Here is a 22,191-nt window from a genome sequence, read left to right on the forward strand (position 1 = left end):
AGTTTTGTCAGTGCCTTATCAACAGGGTTCCACCCATATTGTTTTAAGATAGAAGTCTGATACAGATTCTTTTGTAGTGAAGCTGCTGGCTGATATATGAATATTATGTACAATGTTCAATATCTTTAAATATGACCACAGGAAGTAGTCATTGTTATATCGGAGAGCTATATTTTGGTCAGGGTGAAAAGTCTCTGAGGCAGCATTTTACATCAAGTATCTACTCACTGTTTAAACCTGACACTGCTTAGTCTTCACAGGTGCGAAATATGAGATGAGCAAACTCATCTAGTGGGCTGGATTGGAGCCTTTGGCGGGCTGCTTCTGGCTCCCGGGCCGTATGTTTGACACGCCTGGTCTATAGAACAGCTCAGATTTTATACTCAATGACAATACAAATTTGAGACTTACTTCTCTTGCTTCGAGAGAGTGTACCTCATTAGAATAACATAATGCAATTATTAAGGTGGCGTGTCCCTTTGAGTTATGATAGCAGAGCAGCATTATATTATAACATACTTGAGTGTAATAATGGTTTTATATGTCTGTCTGTAATTTTTTTGGCTTTCAGTTTTTTGGCATGAGCTTTTAAATCTGACAGAGTCAAAAAAAATGAAGACAGGATCCAGATATGTCGTAGTCTAAACCAAATTTAAATATCCACGCAAGTTTACTACTTGCTACTTCACAATGAAAAGTAATTGACTTACATCTTAACGAATCACAGAATTTTTAGCTTGTCAAAAAAGTAGTTCAGCTACATCCAAAATACATCACAGGAAATGGTCACAATTTGAAGCTGAAATCTCACGCTGTACTGCAGTGACACTGAGTAAAGTGTACCTGTGTCTGATTTAGGGACTAGAGCAGGTCAATCCTCACTTAAGCAGTCTGAGGATGTGTTCAGGAAAATGCTAAACTTCTAATTCGTAATGTTCAAACACAGACATCTTGGATGCAAACCACAGGTGATTTTAGTCAAATAGCAGGTGACTGTCATTTAATAACAACCGTGGTCAATGAGCTGTAGCATTGTGCTATATTGTATGGCATAAATCCTCATGAGAATACGGTAAACATGTAGTTTGTAATTAACTAAATAAACTAAAATGTAGTTAACTACAGAAAAAAAGCTACTGAGGGCGGCACGGTAATGTGGTGGTTAGCACTCTTGCCTCACAGCAAGAGGGTTGCCGGTTCGATCCTGGGCGTGGGAGCCCTTCTGTGCGGAGTTTGCATGTTCTCCCCATGTCAGCGTGGGTTCTTTCCGGGCACTCCGGCTTCCTCCCACAGTCCAAAGACATGCAGGTTAATTGGTAACTCTAAATTGTCCATAGGTGTGAATGTGAGCATGAATGGTTGTTTGTCTCTATGTGTCACCTGTCCAGGGTGTACCCTGCCTCACGATGAATGAATGAATGAAAAAAGCTACTGAGATTTCAATGTAGCTAAGCTGCGACCCATCTACTGCAAATTGTAGTTAAAATAGTAATTTAACTACATGTAGTCAATTACTCCCCAACACTGAGTTTATATATTTAGATGTTGTTCATAAACAATCAACAGCATAACACTGTTCTTACCCCCAGCTATCTCTGTACTGATAAAAAATACCCCCCCCCCCTTTTTTTAACAATCCTATGACCTCCATACAGTCTTGACCATTTTCAGTAAACTGCTGAATAATTCTTCAAAATTTACGAACAGCTGTCACAGCTGATCCCTCTATTAAATCCTGTGAGGATCACACTGAAAAAAGGTTTAAAATCCTATCCTACTAAATTTAAGAATAAGCCGTGATGTCAACCACCACCTCAGTATCTCCACCCAGGAAGCTCTGATTTCATTAAAGTAATTTGAGCGCCCCCTGCTGGTGTAACAGAGGTTTGCAAGTGCAACACAAAAGCTTGCAGTCTTTTGTGCACATGGTCAGACAAAGACATACAGGAGATATCAAAGTATGGCAAGAATAAAACAGTAGTTCAGTGAATGTAAAATCATTTTTATATAAAAATCGAGACCTGGGACACATTCAGTAACTTTACAATATTAGCAGTTAATGCTACACAATGAGGTATCTATGAAAACTGTCCTTTTCTGTTACTTAAAAGACACTTAAAAACAGGTACATTTTAAAATGTACACATTTCAGACAAGACAACAATTTGGCAAACATACAGATTGTAAATCACAAACAGTAAAATCACAAACAGTAGCATATTATTTATAGAAACAAATTATTACATTGTTCTTTTTAACAAGGAAAAGCAAGCACCCCCTCATTCCAAGTTACTTCACAGGAGTTCAGATGTGTTTAAAAGCCAAGATAACTGTCTTGAAGGCTTGTGTGATCACTGAAGGTAAAGGATTGCAGGTACCCAGACTAGCCTTTTTTTCTATCAAGGAAATCTATTTATTATGAATGTCAGTTGTGACAAAGAAATACAATCAGTATCAATAAATAAATAAATGGTGTCATTTGTTCATGGTGAGAAAAAGAAAATTTAGTGGAAGGCATATACTAAAAATAACTTTGATTGAGTAACAACAGACAAGGCAGAACTTGGCACACTTAGTATTAAGACACCCTACTGCTCGTTCCCGTCACTACCACTGCTCCACATTGTCCATGTAATCTTCCATGGTGCTGTTCTCATCCATATCCCACCAGTCTGGGAGCAGCATCTCTGACTCCACACTGTCTCCACCAGCTTTACCCTTCAGCTGCTCCTCAGTTACTACAGAGTGGCTCACAGGCTGACGGGGTGCTTCTGTGGGCTTCAGCTGCCTCCCTTGCTTTGTTGTGAGCCTTCCACGGAGCCGCCTCCTCTCCTGCTGCCGCCTTGCCCTGGCCTGCCTGCGCTCCTGCTGCCTCGCCACCTGGAAACGCTGCAGGAAAAGGTCGCGGGCATACTCATACAGCTCTACGTCCCATCGGTTCAGCTGCAGGATTCTGTATTGTGTCTCAGGAGGGACCTCAACACTGGAGGCGCGTGTGCCGTTAAGCTGTGTGAAGGGTGCGATGAACTCCAGGTTGAAGGTACGCTCAAATAGATACTGGGTCTTGCGCTGGTACTCGGTCAGCCCAAAGAAGGCCATGCCGCGTAGGTTGCGCTTGGCGCTCTCCAGAAGGACTGCCCAGCGCTCTTCCTCACTCATGGTGGAGACATTGTAGCAACCCACCAGACTGAGATCAGCAAGCATACGAGTCTGCCGGTTGTTCGCCAGGTTGTAGGGGCAGTCCATGAACTCCTGCAGGGTGCAACCTGACCAGTCGTCTCCTGAGTAACAGCTTGGCAGCTCAGATAGCGTTGGTGAACGTCCATCACACACATGTAAAGAGGCCCTCCATGTAGCACCACGTTGCACGTGACGCCACTCGCTCAGGTAACGTGATACGGGGTCTCTTAAGATGGTTATATAATAATAGTTCCTACTGGAGAGGAAAAAGAAACATTAGGTCCAACAAAAATAGATTCAAGATGACACTGCATTTAATTTATCTATTTGAATTAGTGATGCAAATAATGTTTCTTATTCATTATCAACTGTAAATCTGTCTATTATTTTTTAAACTATTCCGTGAGTGTTTAATGCACTCATAATAATGCTTGGAGAATAGACTGGTTGGATTAGTTTGGCAAGACGCTCATGCAATAATTGGCTTTTGTGTGCACTAGAAGTGCTTTGCATTAGGTTTAAGACAAGTAACCACTAAATAATGTTTTTATTAAGGCTTTGTCAAAAGTACATAGATTGTGAAAAAGCAAATATAATATTAGAACCACATTTTGAATCTGCTGGCAGTGTTAACTTCCCCTAAGGGTCACATTCCCACTCAATATGATGCTTAATAGCTACATCAATTCAACACATAAGCAAACAGCTGAAACACTTCAAATAGGTTACCACTGGTAATATAGTAGTATTATCAAAGCAGTTGCTGCAGCAGTAGTAGTGCAACTGTAAAAGTATAAAGTACTGTTTTAAGTATATTTTACAGACAGGAGATAGCTTGACTTTCTTTACCTGTCAGTATGTACATAGTTATGTCCAGTCGAAACGTTTTGTAACACCCTAAGATCCCCATCCCCAGCATCCTCTTACACCTACCTGGGCAGATTTTCAGGAGCCTCCCGTGAATCCATCCTTGACGGGACGCAGCTGGTCAGCTCAGTCCAGTCGGCATGAAGCCCGCAGCTCCAGCCGGTGGAGAACCGGGAGAACAGCCAGGTTTCCTTTTTACCTGGCCGGTAACAGGTACATTTCTTCTGACCTGCGTGACACTCGCAGGGCCTCTCCAGCTGAATATTCCGCACCAGGTGGCGCCCAAACGTCGTGCCACCAGTTTTCTGAATGTGCAGAAACACTATAACATCATCTCCTTTGATGTTGAAGTCGACAACACGATTTAAATCTGCTTTGGTGAAATTAAAGCGAGGGACAAAGCGGACAAGAGCGCCGTCTTCTGCGATGTACGGATCTTTCTGCAGCCCGTCTTGGATTTCGTTGCCACCGCTCCGGGAACCAGTTGCACCGCCGTCCTTAAACCAGGACCCCAGCTGGTGTAGCATCTGGCACTCGGACCTGCTCGGGCACACGTACTGGACCATAATGACGCCAAAGAGCAACACCATGAGCAGGACGATCAGGAGCCGGTGATGGCTGCTGCTGCTGGACTTCTCATCCATCTTCCCGGGACGGACAGAAACACATCACTCAGGCAGTCCGGACCCCTGCCTCGGCTGGGGTACCTCGGGGAACAGTATTTTTATGGCCGCCTAATGAGGCGAAAACAATAACAATGCAGCTGCTAGCTTGCTAACGGCAGCTAGCCTGAAGGAGTCTTTAAAAAAACGGACAATAGCGTATTTTAATGTTTCCTGTCTTACAGGCAGCGGAGCTCACATGGCTCATTTCAAACAGTTAAATAGTTTTTCCAGTATCATTAAGTAGTTTAACGAAGCGATAATCTTTCTTGCAACGGTAACGTAAATCCGTGGCGTCCACAGTCGTCGATTCTTGACCTTTCCTCCCAGCAGCCTCTGCGCTTAATGTGGGCGTCTAAATGACGTCACCGCGTGGAACGTTCTATGAATCCAGAGCCGTAGAGACACAAAGTTAGCCTAACAATCGGCTGAGGTGTGTATACGTTTTCTTTATGTGTATTTCTTAGTTTGTAGTATGTAAAAGACGGTATATGTCCTTTTGTTTGCGTGTAAATTGGACATGTTCCATGAATAGTACTCACCGCCGAAATAGCTCAGTTGGGAGAGCGTTAGACTGAAGATCTAAAGGTCCCTGGTTCGATCCCGGGTTTCGGCATTTTGCTATGAAGATATAGTTTGGCATTCCCTAGTGAAGACCCATCCTAACAAGATCAGTAGTAGGGACGTTGGTTGGAGCGTTGGTCACGTTGTTCCAAAGTAGCTCTATCCGGATGGATAGCGAATTCATCGGAAGACATGATCCGCCCTATTCTGCCATACTCTGCCTCTGATTGGCTCAACAGTCAGGTGGGCCAATAAAAAATGAAAAAATAGGCCTATATAACCGAATAAACACACCATTTTCATACTCGTAGACATATAGGTCTTTTAAAATATAAATACTGCAAAGACATAATTGGACAGCTGAATTAATTAAACATTAAAATAAACATTCTCTAGCAGAAATAGGGCTTGCATTGACTTCTGATCCCTGTATTACATCCTGGCTTCAGTAGTAACAGTACTGCAACATGACTGCAACTTGTAGGCTACCACTACATTAAGGGTTTTATCAATCCTATCTAAGAAATTGTGATAATAGGAGCAAGAAGCTTGTAATGTTAAAAAAAGGAGTGATGGGGAATAATTCAGCTGATGCTCCCCTTTTTTGTTTTTGAAAAAAAAATCTCCTTATTCAGAATTATGCAGTTATACATCTGGTAACAATACATTTCCAAGGATATTCTCAATTTCAAGCCACCACTGTCTAAGCTCAGGGCAAGAACACACCATATGCATGTGCGTGCCAGTCTCTAGTTTAAGCTGGTGCTCCTCTTGACGTCATACAAACAGCACATCTCATTATTGTGTTATATCATCAAAATCTCTTTATCCGTCAAATATACCGCGTAGACAAGAGTTTGACTTGGTGATACAGCACTGTGAAACAATAAAGATAAAAGACTGAGTTAGAAAATACAGAATTATATAGCCCACAGTTAAGAATAATGAAAATGCTATGTAACACCACATACTGTTTGTCACTGTATGCGAGTTAAGAATAGTAAATATGCTGAACAAAGCTACAGTTGCACACCACTTGTGTTTCATATTACATAGTCATGCTAATATGAAAAATGAATTATAAACATAAATGATATTGTTATACAAATAATGTAATATTAACCATTATTAAGTAATGAAATCAATTTAGTCAATTTCCTGATTTTCATACAGCTGACCTGTGTGTGTATTGACCTTGTTTCTAGAACGGCAGCCTGACCTGACCTATATAACAACCTGATGAGACTCATAATGGTCCACTTTTGTCACAGGCATCATGTTCATTCAATTCTGTGGTAATTCAATTTGGAAAATTGAGCCTTTCGGCAAGTGTTTCATTGAATGTTCATCAACCTGAAGGTGTCCTTTAAATTGATGGTTCTTGGATTTGTTCTCTTTTTGCACATTTCATGATTGATATGGTCATGATTTTAATTAAATGCTCATTAACCTGAAGGTGACCTTTGAATCGATGGCACGTTGATTTATCCTTGTTTTGCACATTTCATTACTGATATGGTCATGAGTTCAATAACTTTCACACTAAATGTGATTAAGTTAACAAGGCTCTGTATTAGAGCCGATAACAGGCCTCTTACCAGTTAATTCTGGTTGCTGTTTATTTGTAACCTGCTTATAATGTTGCACTTATTTGAATCATCCCTGCCCAATACAAATGTTGTGGTAAATTGGAATTTATTAGTTTCGCAAACCCTTTAGTCCATCACCTTTATTGTACACATATGGGTGTTGACACATTTCTTGTGATATCTGGTTTTTGTAAGTGCACATTTCAACCTGATTTAAGGAAAACATGTGTCACAGCTTCACTGATGGATGATAGTTTATCAGCAGGGTGGGGGATAGTAGTCTGGATGCCTTTGTCTGTCACACAGAGAAGAATTTAACCCCAACTCCACCCACATTCCTCTCTACCAAACTGTGCCATCTACTTTAGACTCCTCTGAATTCAACTGAAAACACATATCTAAACTGCAGTGTGGTCCCAAATTCACCCTAGTGCCTTAGTTATCAGCCCTGGTCCTCTTAATCTGCTTTTCTATAACAGCTTTAACTGCAGGACATTTGACTCATATGATGGCCCCGGTGTTTGTAATGAAAGCAGCATGACTCTGTGGGGAAACACTGCTCTTATAACAGCTGATCATCTATTTGTAATATGGATTATAAAACATAACATTGACATGAGCTAAAGGAAAGATAAATCTAAATGATTAGTTCATAACTTAGTTCATAATCAGGAGAAAAATAACAAGTCCCCAGCCCTCACTGAACAGAGCATGAGATGTCAGCTGATTAGTGTCATTGATTCACTGATCAGGCCCTTCATCAATAAGATCATTGGTATATGATCAATAAGTCTGTCTGCAGAGTGATTAAATCTTTTTTTGCTAGAGCTCGTAAAAAGGGGCCAGTTGGTCAAAACATACGTCAAACCGCCTCAACTACGTCACAGCTGGTGGCATTTCAAGCATCGAAGATCGTTAGTGTTAAAGATGTATCACTCCACTCAATATTTAGGCGACCTCAGTCTACAAAAAGGGGAGTTGTCAATTCAAAACTCTCCAAAATCCTTGGTGGTACTAAATTTATCTTCAGCAATAAATGTTAAATAGGCTAATGTTTCTAGATATTAGTTCTTTTTATAAGGTATGCTATAACTACTAGTTGTCAGTGATTATAACGATGGGTGTTTTTCCTCTGGTTTCAGAAGTCGTGGCGGAGTGAGACCTCTGTGTGTCCTCCTCCTCTCTGTTAGGGGCGTTGTGTAACGGCTGTGCTGCTCCGGGACGAGTCGGTCCCCGCCCTGGTTTCTTTAAATACCCTCCACCACGGTGCACCGTTACATGGGAAATAACCAGGGATGTGCTGACATTAATCGAGATATACTTTAACAACGTGAACACCTTCACCGTCTAGTCTTTGTCTGAACGGTAACATGGAGCTGGACCGGCGGCTGCTGCTGGCTCACTGCACGGCTCACGCCCTGTCCATCGTGGCGGGTCTGCTGGTGGTCGTCCCCATGGCTCTCAACGGCTCCGCGTTCAAAGGCCGCTGCGCACTCTTCTCCACCGGCTACTGGAGGACAGAGGACCGGGAGGAGCTGACGGGGCAGCCCGGAGACGTCTCCCACCTGGTGGTGCAGCAGTGGGGCCCACCGGCTGCCTGCCAGTGCGCCACATTTGTGGGTATCTTCACGGTGCTGTACGGTGCAGCGCAGGGCTGGAGGTGCCTCTTCTATCTGCACGGACGACATGATGAGTGAGTCTGACAGATAACCGCAGGGCTGACCTGGTTACACTACTGCTGCAGTAATACTTCTAGGAGTGCACAGTGGTGGAATGTAACTAAGTACAGTTACTCAAGTACAATTTTATATTTCTTCACCACATGTTGGAAGCAGATATTGTACTTTTTTACTCCAATTATATTTATTTTACAGCTTAGTTACTTTGCACATTTAAATTATTAACACTAGATATTAATCGGTTGATGCATTAATGTTATATTAATATAGGTTAATCTACAGCACCACCCCCACCCGCTGCATCAATAATTATAATCCAGTAATATATATTAAGATGGAATGCACTATTCTGCAATAATGAGTACTTTTACTTTTGGTACTCTAAGTATTTAAATGCTAATACTCATGTACGGTTACTTGAGTAGGATTTTGAATGCAAGACTTTTGCTTGTATTTACACTGTATTATTGCAACTGTTACTTCTGTAAGAGGACAATCTGAGTACTTCTTCCACCACTGGTAATACAGTAGTAGTATCTTTGCAGTAGTGCAGTAGTAGTAGTGTAATTGTTTAGGTATAAAGTGCTATTTTAAATATATATTTGCAGACAGGAAATAACTCTCTCTCTTTACTGTCATAACAATACTTGTAAGCATGTACATATCTTTATCTATCTATCTATGTATTTATATATGCAATATTTCCATTATTATGTTTGTGGACATGCCTAAAGTAGTCTTAAGTATGTGAAGTAGTTTAAAACGGTATGTAGACATGCAAACAAAGAAGCTGACAATACGCATTAGCCATTTCTTCATCACAGCTTTAGTGGGTGTGATTGTTTTTTCTATGAAATGAGAATAAATTGTGATAAAGTACATGTCAGTATTTCTCAAAACTCACTGTCTTTAGCTTCCTTGTTTTATCTGGCCAATAGTCTAAAACCAGCAACCAAGCTGTCAGATATGTGAAGAAAAGCAACACATCCTCACATCTGAGGAACAGAAACCAGAGAAAATTTGCATATATTATTATTAAATTCAGTTGATTTCATGGCGAGTTATTAATCGATTACCTGACTAATCATTTCAGCTCTAGTGGATGTGTCTGCCTATATATCCATGTTAATTCACTTTAATCTATATCAGTAGTACCAAATGTCTGATGGTTGTGTGTATGTGTGTTTCTGTTCAGCACCCTGTTCTCGTCCTTCCTGACGGTGCTGCTGAGTGTGTGCGTTCTCTTCCTGTCCGGAGGGGCCAGTGTTATCCTGTCTCTGGGATTCTCCTCCTGGTGTGACACTGTCACTGATCACAACAAACGGCCGTACAGGTACGCTGTCTGGTGGTGGAACATTAAATATGTGACACATGTGTGTGTATGTGATCACAACTTTTAATGCAGTGTTGATAAAATATTACAGCAGAGTGGTGGTCTTTTATGTAACTACATCAGCAGTGGGGGGCTGATAGTTGTGGACTGTGAATGTTGTTGAGGATCATCTCTCATCCCTTCATGTTTGTGTTTAGCTGTGCAGAGTCCCAGTCTGTTCCTCTGTACCTGGATGTGAACACTTCTTCCTTCTACACAGAGCTCAGCCTGGCACAGGTAGGACACACACACACACACACACACACAGTGTACAATAGATAGCTAAAGTCAAGCCCAGTTTTCAGCATAGCCTCTTTGTATTTTTCCACAGAGGATTTCTTTTATATTTAGATCCAAACTGCTGAGACATGTTTCTGGAATATTCTGAGCTGCACAGGAGTCGACTGCTGCACTGCAGTATTGTTATTTTGTTAGCATTCAACAGATGTTCTGCCTTCACTGTGTGTGAAAGAGCAGATGCTATTTATACTAAACACATTTCCAGTAAAGGCTGAAGACAGCAGTGACCTTTTTAAGTTTTTACTGGAAGCTTTTGTGAAACTGTGAAAGCTTTCAATAACTGTAAAATACAGCAAATAGTGAATATGATTCAGCACAGCAACTATCAACAGAATTTATGCTTATTTATGTCAATGATTTTGCATTTGTCTTGTTTGTCGAACAAAAATCTCCTGTTATAACGGCTCTTGTTTTAACATATAACCTGGTGCTGCTCAGTTATGGCTGTTGTTCAGTACGATTACTCAGTGGTAACATCATGCAATTATTTTACTAAAAAACTTGTCTCTATAATAGTGGATTTTCTTGAACCTTGAATATTGCGAACAAAGATAATGTGCCTATTTTACTCCCTTTTACAAAGCAATGCTCAGCTCTGTAGTTTTTCCAAACCACACAGAAACACAGCTAACACACCAGCATCCACAGCCTTGATGCTTTCATTATATAAGTGTGGCCGTGAGCTTAATGAATCACACCCCGTGTCCTCAGGCGTCTCTGTGGGGTGTGACGGCTCTGTGGCTGGCCCAGTTCATCCTGGCTTTCCTGCGGCTCTACCACTCTCACAGCCAGCACATCAGCGGGCCGTGTCGTCCCCGAGAGAAGGAGCTGCTGCTGGGTTACAGTCCGTCTGACAGCGGCTCGCCCACACCTCCACATCCTCCAGCAACACCCACCATCTTTGTCTAACAGAGAGTGTATGAGGTAGTGACGGAAGATAATACACTTCATCTTTTTTTCTCCTTATCTCTAATGGTAATGTCCACTTTAGTTCTCGCTACTGCATGTAGAATATGGGCATGAAAGTGTACGTTTGTATTGAAATATAATTCATAATTCATCATCTTGTAGAATAGAGACTGACTGATGAATCATATGGGCGTACGTGTCAGCTGATACATATAGAAATGACAGATTTGTTTCAGTTCATTAAGAAACAGTGTTTCTATTATAGAGTTTGTTCTCCAGAGAGCACTGACAAGTTTATTTATACTTTCCGGTATCAGTCAGGCTGTATTACATAATGATATGATGTTTGAGCAGGGATAGCATCACTTACATTACAGGACGCTGGCAGTTCAGTCTGCCCTGACACCAGAACTTAGCTCCAGTTTGTTGCCTCTTATGTATTAATTACATTTGAGCCACAGAACTAGGCATCTGTTTTTCTAGATGATAAATACCAGTTGATTTAAAATCCCCAAAGTCTTTTCTAACCATGTGGGTGAAAACATATTCAGTCCAATGCACGATAAAAAAGATCTTATTGTTTAAAGCACAATGATGCGTAACCAAATTGATAAAACTGCTCACTTCAGACAACAGTGTGTTTGTATCTTACTTGTTAACAAGCGGCTCCAAATACTTAAAGATACGATACAACTTACACTGGAATTTATTTTGCATCCTCAGGCAGCTGCACACAGGTTCAACATACAGTTACACATATGACACTTTTTATAGATGTACAGAACAAATCAAACAGTCGTCTTTTTAACTTTTAACATCTTCTTTTTATCAAGCAGCAGACTGAATATGTTTTCATCTATATGGTTAAATTATTCTGGAAACGCCTCCAACAGCACAAAGTGTTGTTAAACAAGCTTCTGCTTTTTTTTAAAGCTGTGCTGGAATTAGTTGATTTTTAGCTCCAGTGTAATGGTGATACACGAGAGCTACAAACTGGGACTAACCTCCACTGTCTTGGGACAAAAAGGGATCTTACAGAATGAAAAGACACACTCATCAGAATAGTTGAAAACAGATATGTTCAGTGATCTAATGACCACTGTGTCATTTAGAAGCTAATAATGATCCTCCTCATTTGATTGTGACTTTGTGAATTAATGCATTATAGTTTATGCTCATCACTGATGGTGTTTTTCTTACAGTCTGTTTGAATATATATTTAATACGCATGGTTGTTTACATTTCTGCTGGAGTCTGACATTTTGCACAGTTGTGTCCTCGTCAGGGAGAATACACTTTGTGGACTGTTCTGAGTATAATATTCAGATATTCAGATGTAGCACTGAGGCGCTTTTATTGTGAAGCATGTGGTGAGAGTGTGACCGAGCCACTGAGTAACAGGCTCACTGTGTGAGCATGACCCAAATGTTCTGTTGTGTAACGGAGAAAAAAAGTCACTGCTGGCCGTCTCTCTTCTTGTGACGATTTCTATCATGATGCTGTCTGTCTGGACGCAGCCGCTCTTGGGGCGTTAATGAAGCAGTCAGATCTCCTCAAGTGATACTTACAGAGTCTTTAGAGAGTAATTAAGAGACACAGGATCTGTGACAGTTTTCATGTTGAGAGAGATTTCATGCGGAGCCCAGAGGGGTCAGTGAAGAGGAAAGAAGTTATTAACTTTGCTGAGTTTCTAAAACAAATGATTCAAAGTTGAACTAAACTTCTCTCCTGTTATCACAGACCCAAGTGGTTGTAATGACACACAGACAGCGGAGCAGGAAATCTGAAGTAAAGAGAGATGAGTCAGTGATGTCACTTAAAATGAATTGTAACATATAAAATGTTTTTGTACCATAACTGACAATGTTCTTCCTTTTTACCTCTTATATCTGTTTGTGCTCATTTGCATTCATGTTTTTGCATTTGTCTTGTTTGTCAAATAAAAAGTTTCCCATTCTGAAAGATTGTTGTGTCAACTGATAAATCCTAACAAGGTACATCCATATGTACACCAGTACTGACTGATGCGTTTGTTTGTTTTGAAGTTGAGAATCTCATCCCACTAAAGGTGGGCTGTGTCATACTTTATTTCTCTCATCTTTTTTTAAAAAAAGGAACATGACTAGAACATACAAAAGGGATCAAATAAATGGAGCAGATTTGGTCAACCAGGGGGATATGAAATTCATACATAATAAGAGCAGGTTTACTTTGTTAATGCTCACAGAATTTCTTAACACTTCATTAATAAGATCTCCACCTCCTCATAGAAACACAGAAGTTTAATTTTCTTACTACACAGATAGATATGGTGCAATTTTTCTGCAGGAAGGGTACTTTTGTAAATGTATGGTTATTTAGTAAAGGACTTAAATTATTCCTCCCACTGCTGTCACTGACTGACAAAAACAATTGCTTTATTACATGATCAGGCTTGATCTATTCACAGCATATTACAGTGGCTTTAACACTGCAAGATGGACAGCATTGGTGGGATGTAAATGAGTACATGACTCAAGTTCTGTACTTAAGTACAGAGTCAGGGTACTTATACTTTACTTGAGTATTTCCATTTTATGCAACTTTATACTTCCGCTCAACTACATCTCAGAGGTAACTATTGTCTACTGCACCACATTTGTCTGACATCTTTAGTTACTCTTCATAGTGTAAGTTTTCCTGTCCAGTGAGAGCCATGTATCTCCAGATGTGTTGATTTTGAGTCTTTGTGATTCATTGAAGGATGAAGTGTCCCCTTATGTGTTGAGAACATTCTCCTACTTCCTTCTTAAGCTAAATAAAGTATTTAAAACTCTTCTTTAATTAGCTGGAAAATGCATCATCATGAAGCAGAAAACAGGGCAACTCGATGAAAAGTTGACGTTTCAGAGATACATGGTTCTCACAGGACAGTGATGCTACAAACATACGATGATATAAAAGAATATGATGCATTGCTATAGATTAAATTACCCAACAGTATGTAAAGGAGTCAACATTAGAACAACATAAAGCATCTACAGCAGTACTTACTTACTGTTGAACAGTGTAATTGGTTGTTGTGGATAGCAGAGAAAAGATGAATAAAGCATAAACAATGTGGATCACCCATGTTAGACCACCAAGTGTAGTACCGTTTCCAAGCATGTGGTGGCAGCAGAGAGGAAATTTGGGTGTCGTATCTGCCGAATATTGGAAGGACGAAGAAGAAAACAGCCAATCAGAAACCAGGGCTCCATATTGAACCAATGTTTTGATCCCAACCGCTGCTCTTCTTCCACAGTTTACTTTAAGTTTGCGTTTTGTCACAACTCGAGTAAGAAGACACTTAAATCTGTCCTCACACGGTAACAATGAAGCTAACGGACATTAAAAAGCTCAAAGTAGCGGAGCTGCGGTCCAGACTGAAAGAACTGGGGTTGGACAGTAAGGGTCTGAAGGCTGAGCTGCTGGGCAGGCTGTGGTCCGCGTTAGAGGCTGAGCAAAACGGGAAAGACGGTGATGATGAAGAGGTGAAACTACAAAGTGACCGCTCACTGACACCTTCAATAGCGACGGAGACAGTGGAGGTCTGTGCTCCACCCTCTTCACCTCCAACACGAGACGGTGTTACTGAGCAATGTAAACCGGACTGTACCCGAGAGTACACAGACACCTCCACACAGACTGACCCCGGTCTGACAACACTACAACACAGCTCTGAGTTTGTTTCAACACTACAACAGGTTTCTGAGTGTGTTTCAGAGACTGTACCAGTGTACCAAGAGGAGGAGGGAGAGGGTATAGTGCAGCAGGGAGGTGCACAGGATCCTGGAGAGGACAGGAGGGCTGTGTCATCAGAGGAGATGGGCAAAGGAAGAGCTTTCTACGAGTTCAAAGAGGAGATACGATACAAGAGGTAGTAGTTTAGTTAGTGGTGTTGCAAAGAGACATTTAGCTTCAGATTCATTCACGCTTAAAGGAGGAATAACGCCCATTTTCAAAACTCATACATGTTATTCCTGTGGTCTAAGACAGTCAAAAAGTGTAGTAAACAATAAAATCTGGAGCTGCTCCAGGGACAGTTAATTGAAAAAGATGTTATAAATTACTGATAGCATCCATAGAGATTTTCTTAAGTGTAACAGTATGATAAATGTAATATAGTAAAGCTCATTTGGGTATAAAATGAAAACAAACAAAATCAGTCTCCCATTAATTGTTTATGGATCAGCTCCAGACTTTATACCCTATGACAGGCATGTCAAAGTCTGGCTCGAGGGCTGATTGTGGCCTGTGCATTTTCATTTTAAATGCCAAAAATAATAATTTCAAAATATACTATGTTTATGTGGCCTACCATGCAGTATTGGTCAGTCAACCAGGATCACTTTTAATTTATTTCTGTTCACCTTACAGTGGCAGCATTATCATACAGTTTGCACTACAGACTGTATGATAATGCTGCCACTTAGTTCCTCCTGCAGAGGAACTACACAGGGGGAACTAATGTGTTATCATAAACAGATGGTTAACAAGCAAACCACAAGCAGTTACCTTACAGCGCACATTTCCTGCCAGCGAGAAAAAATGGCCACAGCAAAGATGTGTAAACTCAACAGCATGGGCCCCAACTTGAACTGAAGAACAGTAGAGAGTTGAAAACGTTTCACTGAAAGTTGAAACAGTTGTTTGTCTCATTTTTATGACTTTCTTTTAAAAAAAAAACATATGATGTGAGAAGGAGCTGGCCCTGGCTCTCAGGTCCAGTGCCTAATGACATCACAAATTTGAGACTTAATTCTCTGGTTTCTGGCTTTGAGATAGAGGTTCGCTCATGTTCATAAATATGATTGAACTTTCCTAGACCATTTGGTTAACATATTGGAATTCTAACTTTAAGTGGTGTTCCCCTTTAAAGTACACTTTAAGAGTACTAATAAACCTAAAGTGGGCCTATATGTTAGGAATAAACATTTATAACAGGTGGTAGACTGTTAGTCAAGTGTTTTCATCAGTTTTATGTGGGGCAGAAGTAGAAAGTACAATGTGGTGTAGAGCTGCAGTGATTAATTGATTAGTTTTCAACCATTAAATTAATCACCAACTAAATTGATAATTGATAAATCGGTAGTCAAAATTCTTTGATGCTAGCTTCTTAAATGTGCATATTTCCTGGTTTCTCGACTCCTCTATGCAACTAAATTGATTATCTTTGGATATGGACAAAACAAGTCATTTTAGGACGTCATCTGAGACTTTGGCATAAGCACAGATTGAAGTTTTTCACCATTTTCTGACATTTGAGAGACCAAAAAATGTATCGATTTATCGAGAAAATAATATACAGATTATTCAACAATGAAAATAATCCCCAATTGCAGCCCTAATGTTGCGGTACTTGTACTGTACTATTTTATAAACGTTTTTATTGGAAATACTAAATAAATTAATACTAAATAAAAGCATAAGTATAAAATTGTAAGTCTCTCATTTTTATGTTGAGATGGCCTCACAGGGGGACCCTACCCACCAGACAAGTACAACAAAATATTGTCTCTGTATAGAAAATATCATTTGTACTAGTTGTTATTGTAACGTGTATGAAAATTGAAAGTGTAAAAAGTTAAAGAGAGAAAAATAAGAATCCTTTAAGCGTAGTCTTATCATTTCTAACTTCACACAAGCTGTAACATCTCTAAGCCGCAGGAAAATAGATGAAGCCTCGGGAAACTTCAATAGAAGTAAAATGCTTGCTAAAAGAGAGATAAAAACTAATATGTCTGACTGTGAAGAATTAAATTATGAAAAATCAAGAGACCCTAAATATTGCTATGGCAAATGTTTATATCAGTTCTTAGACCTTTTGTCAAGATCATAAATCACATAATCACAGAATTTACATAGAACAGGTGACTGAGGCTACAAGAGGAAGCTCTTTAATGGAGAGGGTTTTATTAAGGAGCATGCGTCTCTATCTCTTCTGAACCAGAGCCAAATCACCAGAACCTCCAGTGGACAGAGTGGAGGCAGAAGAGGAAGATGAAGATAAAGTCAGACTCAATCCATGTAAGTCTTTGGACAACACGCATCACCTCTCTGTAGAAACAAACCTCATGTAGTTACAGTGTTTTAAACTGTGATTGGTTAATTCTGTCACAAGTCATGAGAGCAGTGCAGAAGCATTTTTGTATCCCTGTCGTTCCTTGTTGTTGCACAGATGACAGTCACCTCCACTTTGAGGTGGGTCCTGATGGTGCATGTGGCCAGCCGCAGTTCTGGGCTCGGTTCCCCTTGCTGTGGTCAGGCTGCAGGCTCACCCACGGGGTGCTGCAGGGCAGGGTGGGCTTTGAAGTGAGGCTGGAGAGGACGTTGTTGACTACACAGCTGGAGGGACAAGACGATCATCATGGTCTGAGAGTCGGCTGGTCTGTGGCCGACGCCTCTCTGCTGCTGGGTGAGGATTAGATTCATTTTAGGAGAAGTGATCAGAACAGAAGCACCTTCTCTGGAGGTGTGTTCAGTCCTGTTACGATCATTGTCGTCTTTCTCCCTCTGACACTTTGTCTGTCTCATACCAGGTGAAGATGAATTTTCTTTTGCATATGATGGACGCGGTAAAAAAGTCTCAGGTGGGAAGGAGGAAGAATTTGGAGAACCGTTCTCAGAGGGGGATATCATCGGCTGTTATGCTGTGAGTGATATGTTATCTTCAATTCTTCCTCTTATCACAGTCATTGAAACTGTTGAATCTTAACTTTTTCATTTCTTTTTATAATCCCAACTGTGTGCTTGTGTTTGCACATCTACAGTCTTTCTCCACAGACCGTGCTGTTCAGCTCTCTTTCTATAAGAATGGTCGTTTCATGGGTGAAGCTTTTTCACTGAGCTCCTCCGGTTGTGCTTTGTTCCCTCACGTCCTCTGTAAGAGCTGCTCAGTCAGAATCCTCCTGGACCCCACAGCTCACAATTCTCCCTGGTACCCCGGCCCTCCAGGGTTTACACCACTGGCAGCTCTTCCTGCGGGGCAGAGGGTGCGCACAATATCGCCTCCTACCTCCAGAGCACAGTGTGAGGTGAGAGTCAGCAGCTGGGTTTCCTTCCAGAGTATTGGAATGTGTGTGATGGAAAAGCTGAATTTGCCTGGTAATGGTAATAGTAATATGCTAATTTGGTTATTTTCAGACTGAATATAAAAGTAGCTGTTACATTTTAATCTGTATGTTTTTCCCTCCAGGTGTTGTTGATGGTTGGTCTTCCTGGTTCTGGGAAGAGTCACTGGGCCAGGACTCAGATGAAGAAGCATCCTGAGAAACAGTACAGGCTGTTGGGCACAGAGGAGCTGCTCGCATGTATGATTGTCAGTCAAACCTCCAGTCTCCACTCTCACGTTTTATTTTCACATTCAAAGATGATGTTCAGTTTTCTGACCAACTGATCCAAAATGTTCAACCTGTGTGTGTGTGCGCAGAGTGGTGGACAGAGGGACAGCAGGGTGCAGCAGGCCTCTCAGTGTCTCACTGATTTGATTAAGATTGCTGCTCAGAGTCCTGGCAACTATATCCTCGACCAGGTAACACATCAATTTTTAGCTAATATTTTAGCCTTCTGTTTAGCAAAGCCTAAGGCTCACAGCTTACTTCAAGTTTATGTTTATGTAGCTAACGTTAGCTAGAGGCTTGAATCATAGCATGTCATCTCAAAAGGCTTTAGGCTTTAGGCTGAAACATGCTGGGGTGTTACAGCACTTGGATGTTTTATTCCACCTCCTCTCTGCCATGTCCTCTTTGTCATTTCTCTGTTTCCAGTGCAACATCCTCTTCTCTGCACGGCGTTACAAGCTGAAGCTGTTCACAGGCTTCAGGCGCCAGGTGGTGGTGGTCTTCCCCTCAGCAGATGTGTGGAAAAGACGACTGTCCCAGCACCAAACCAGTGACGGGGAGCAGATCCCTGAGACTGCCCTACTCAAGCTCCAAGGTCTGACATACTGTATTTCACAGGAAGTATAACATGTGGTGATTAATAAGAGGATACCTCATTGCCCCAGAGGCATTTGCATTTGATTTCCCTCATGTTTCTACAACTTAAACTTCCCTTCTTGTCTCCAGTGAGCTACACTCTTCCAGAGCAGCAGAGCGACGTGCTGGAGGAGCTGCAGTATGTCGAACTGCCTCAGGAACAGGCACAGATGCTCCTACAGGAGTTTAAAGATGAGGCTCGCAGACTGCTGCCCCCTGTCCCCAAACAGGAGAAGAAGAAACCCAGACTACACAAGAAAAGACCCTACCCTTACGGCCCTCCACCCTCACATAGGATCCAGTGGAGTGGACATAACGGTCAGAAAGAGAACTGATGAGCAGCATGTCGGAAGACTTGATGTTAAAAGATGTTAGTTGATTTCTTTTTGGTCTTTGTAGGATGGAGCGACACAAGATTCAACGTGCAGCCATGGAAGCAGCAGCCAAAATATGTGAGTGTTATGAGGCTGTGAAATCTCACACAACAAACCTCATTGTGACATCATTAGGGCTTTAGCTTTGTCCTTATCTTAAATGCACTTTAAGGTTAAAAGGTTTGTGTTAAACAAAATCGCCTGGGGCTGTATTCATAAAGCCTCCTAGTATGAAGAGTTGCTCTTAATGACAACTCTCTATAAAGTTCCTAAAAATATAACTCTGGTAGGTATTTTTAGGAGGCTAAAATATGTTTTGTTGCTGACCCCTCCACAGCAATAAATTGACTTAAATTCAATTTTATAAATCTTAAATGTCATTAAATAGTCTTAAATTTGAATTTGTTAGGTCTTAACTGCCACAAAAAATATCTTAAAAAATATTTAATTTCAAGGATTTTTATATTATATTTTTATATTATTTTATTTTATTTTTTTTTTAATTTTTTGGTCCAAAAAAAAAAAAAAAATTATACCTGTTAGCAACTCTCATCTAATAACCATATACCTTAAAGCTACCTCTGCACCGGACCAAATATATTTTCTTATTTTTATACTTACCTTCAGTGCTTGAAAAAGAAAAAGATGATTTGTCCAAAAATCAGTCTTAAATTTGATTTTTAAAAAAGACTATGAAAAGGTCTTAAAAAGCATGGAATTTAGGTATTTGACGCCTGTAGACACCCTGCAGCCCCATTTCAAAAAATCCAGACTATCCCTTTAAGACTAGATCCAGTAAAGTTGATATAAGTTACTCACAAAGCATCTCAGCCCTGAAGAGAGCTCTCAAGGTGAAAAACTGTTAGGAGTGGGAAGGAGGACTCTCAAGAGGCTGAAGAGGTTCTTAAGCAGAGAAATAATGGTGGTAAGACAAGTATTCTCCAAACGCTGGATGACAGTGAGTAAATAAAACGCTTCAGATTCGATGGTGCAGGGATGATGTTTGTGGTCGATCTTATTAGAGATGCAATCACACTAACACTGTGACACAGGAAATGACAGCAATCACAACACTAAGATATTTGGTAACTAGAAAAAAATGCAACAGTGCAGCAGTGATGACTTGAGTCTGTCTCAACCATCCATCAGCAGTGTGATTGCACTAACAATTACAGCACATTCAGTCTCATACAGGCCTCTCTCACAGAGAAGGCACAGGTGTTACTAATAATGCTAATGATGACTGTTCTATTCAGGTGCCCCAGTGAGAGTGACAGTGAACAAGTATGCCAGTCAGGGCTTTTGATGTGTCACACACAATGGACCTTTTTCACAGCAGACATTTTGACTTGTGTCAGTAGAAAAAGCAGAGGTGAAATTGATAACATTAAGGATGGCTGAGTTCCATTCAGTGTCCCAGTAAGCTAGTAACATTTAGCCAACATGGAAAATACCAGGGTCTCCCCTAACTGGAACGCAGCTGTCATTAGTGTCATTGAACACACCTGTGTTGCTCCTACTCTGACGTGTCAAAATGTCTGCCGTGAAAAAGGTCAATTCCCACACTTGAATGCTGACAAATAGGTTCCCCGTAAATGTTAATTACATTTTTTTTAGCTAGTTTGCCTCTTTATCAGGCCCAGTTGAATACTGCAATAATAATGTGTGCTTATTATCACAAAATCCCATGGCACACCTGAATTGGCATCACAGCACACCAGTGTGCTGCAGCGCACCATTTGAGAACCACTGGTTTAATCAATGTACCAGTGGGGAGGACATGAGATCAGTTTTGTGATGTTGGCAGAGAAACTGCTCGCTCATCTGAGGCTATAATTTGGTCAGAAGAAAATAAATTATAGATGTATTGTCGGACCAATTCTCACTGCTGTCTCAATCTAACACACTAATAATCTTAATTACCATTTCCTCTTCGTTATACACCAACTGTGTTTGGGATGAACCTGAGCTTGTGTCGACAGAGCAGTCACATCCACATTCAGCACTTGTCTGCTTTTTAAACCGCTCACAGATCATAACTAACACAGCTACAGCCACGTTAAGCTTCCAGAGTAAACCAAACCTCATTGTCCTTTTGTGTCATTTACATTTCAGTGGAGTGTGCCTTATCAGGATCAGGGCTACTACTACAGAGACGTCAGTTACAGCGGATACGAAGGTTACTGCTGAAGAAACATGGAGGAAGAAGAAAGAGATGCCGCTGCAGTGTTTGTTTACAAGGACAATCATTCTAATGATGTCTTAAAAAAGATAATTACATCAGCAAGTGATATAATAGACTAGAGACTAGGGCTGGACGATTAATCGAATTTTAATCATGATTTCAATTTTGGCTTCTCATGATCATAAAAACATAATCAAAGAAAAACGATTAATGCGCCGCACGGCGTGTATGTAAGTTCCTGTGCTGGAAAAGCACTGTGAATGTGCCTGTGTTATGTGCAGCAGCAGCAAGCGTGTGACGTGTGTGGATCAATACTATGTGGAGCGAGCGATTGAGAACATGGCAGAAAGGCAGCCTTTGGTTGAGGAGAAAGGACAACTTCAGTCATCTGGAAACATTTTGGCTTTAAGTTGACGGACGTTGAGGAAAAAGAAATTGTTTGCAATGTTTGTCACGCTGTGGTGTCTGCCCCCCAAGGCAACACCACCAACTTATAATAGTGTTTATTAATCG

General features: G+C 40.8%; 3 protein-coding genes and 1 non-coding gene across 5 annotated transcripts; 3 read left to right on the plus strand and 1 right to left on the minus strand.

Annotated features, from left to right (window-relative positions):
- Positions 1-1,992: 1,992 nt before the first annotated feature.
- hs6st2 (heparan sulfate 6-O-sulfotransferase 2) lies at positions 1,993-5,428 on the minus strand. 2 transcript variants are annotated; one of them, XM_049585054.1, is made up of 3 exons: positions 5,252-5,428; positions 4,114-5,091; positions 1,993-3,436 (listed from the first exon to the last, which is right to left on the minus strand). In XM_049585054.1, the coding sequence occupies exons 2-3, from the start codon at positions 4,689-4,691 to the stop codon at positions 2,608-2,610; spliced, it is 1,407 nt and encodes a 468-aa protein (XP_049441011.1). In that variant the 5' UTR covers positions 4,692-5,091; positions 5,252-5,428; the 3' UTR covers positions 1,993-2,607. The 2 variants fall into 2 exon arrangements, with proteins under 2 accessions (XP_049441011.1, XP_049441012.1); XM_049585055.1 differs by having other exon boundaries at positions 1,993-3,433; positions 4,114-5,428.
- Positions 5,253-5,325, plus strand: trnaf-gaa (transfer RNA phenylalanine (anticodon GAA)). The gene has a single exon. It is a non-coding gene; the product is annotated as a tRNA-Phe (tRNA).
- Positions 5,429-8,041: 2,613 nt separating the features above from the next.
- zgc:153018 (Transmembrane protein 179-like) lies at positions 8,042-13,084 on the plus strand. Its single transcript, XM_049585061.1, has 4 exons — positions 8,042-8,555; positions 9,737-9,874; positions 10,072-10,150; positions 10,925-13,084. The coding sequence occupies exons 1-4, from the start codon at positions 8,233-8,235 to the stop codon at positions 11,120-11,122; spliced, it is 738 nt and encodes a 245-aa protein (XP_049441018.1). The 5' UTR covers positions 8,042-8,232; the 3' UTR covers positions 11,123-13,084.
- Positions 13,085-14,363: 1,279 nt separating this feature from the next.
- Positions 14,364-22,186, plus strand: si:ch211-107m4.1 (heterogeneous nuclear ribonucleoprotein U-like protein 2). The gene is made up of 11 exons (XM_049586240.1): positions 14,364-15,020; positions 17,094-17,170; positions 17,322-17,558; positions 17,683-17,795; positions 17,914-18,177; positions 18,339-18,461; positions 18,573-18,674; positions 18,910-19,078; positions 19,210-19,437; positions 19,519-19,571; positions 21,609-22,186. Exons 1-11 carry the CDS (start codon positions 14,476-14,478, stop codon positions 21,681-21,683), a joined length of 1,986 nt encoding a protein of 661 aa, XP_049442197.1. The 5' UTR covers positions 14,364-14,475; the 3' UTR covers positions 21,684-22,186.
- Positions 22,187-22,191: the final 5 nt, after the last annotated feature.

This window comes from Epinephelus fuscoguttatus, linkage group LG9 (genome assembly GCF_011397635.1).
Source record: "Epinephelus fuscoguttatus linkage group LG9, E.fuscoguttatus.final_Chr_v1".
NCBI classification, from domain to species: domain Eukaryota; kingdom Metazoa; phylum Chordata; class Actinopteri; order Perciformes; family Serranidae; genus Epinephelus; species Epinephelus fuscoguttatus.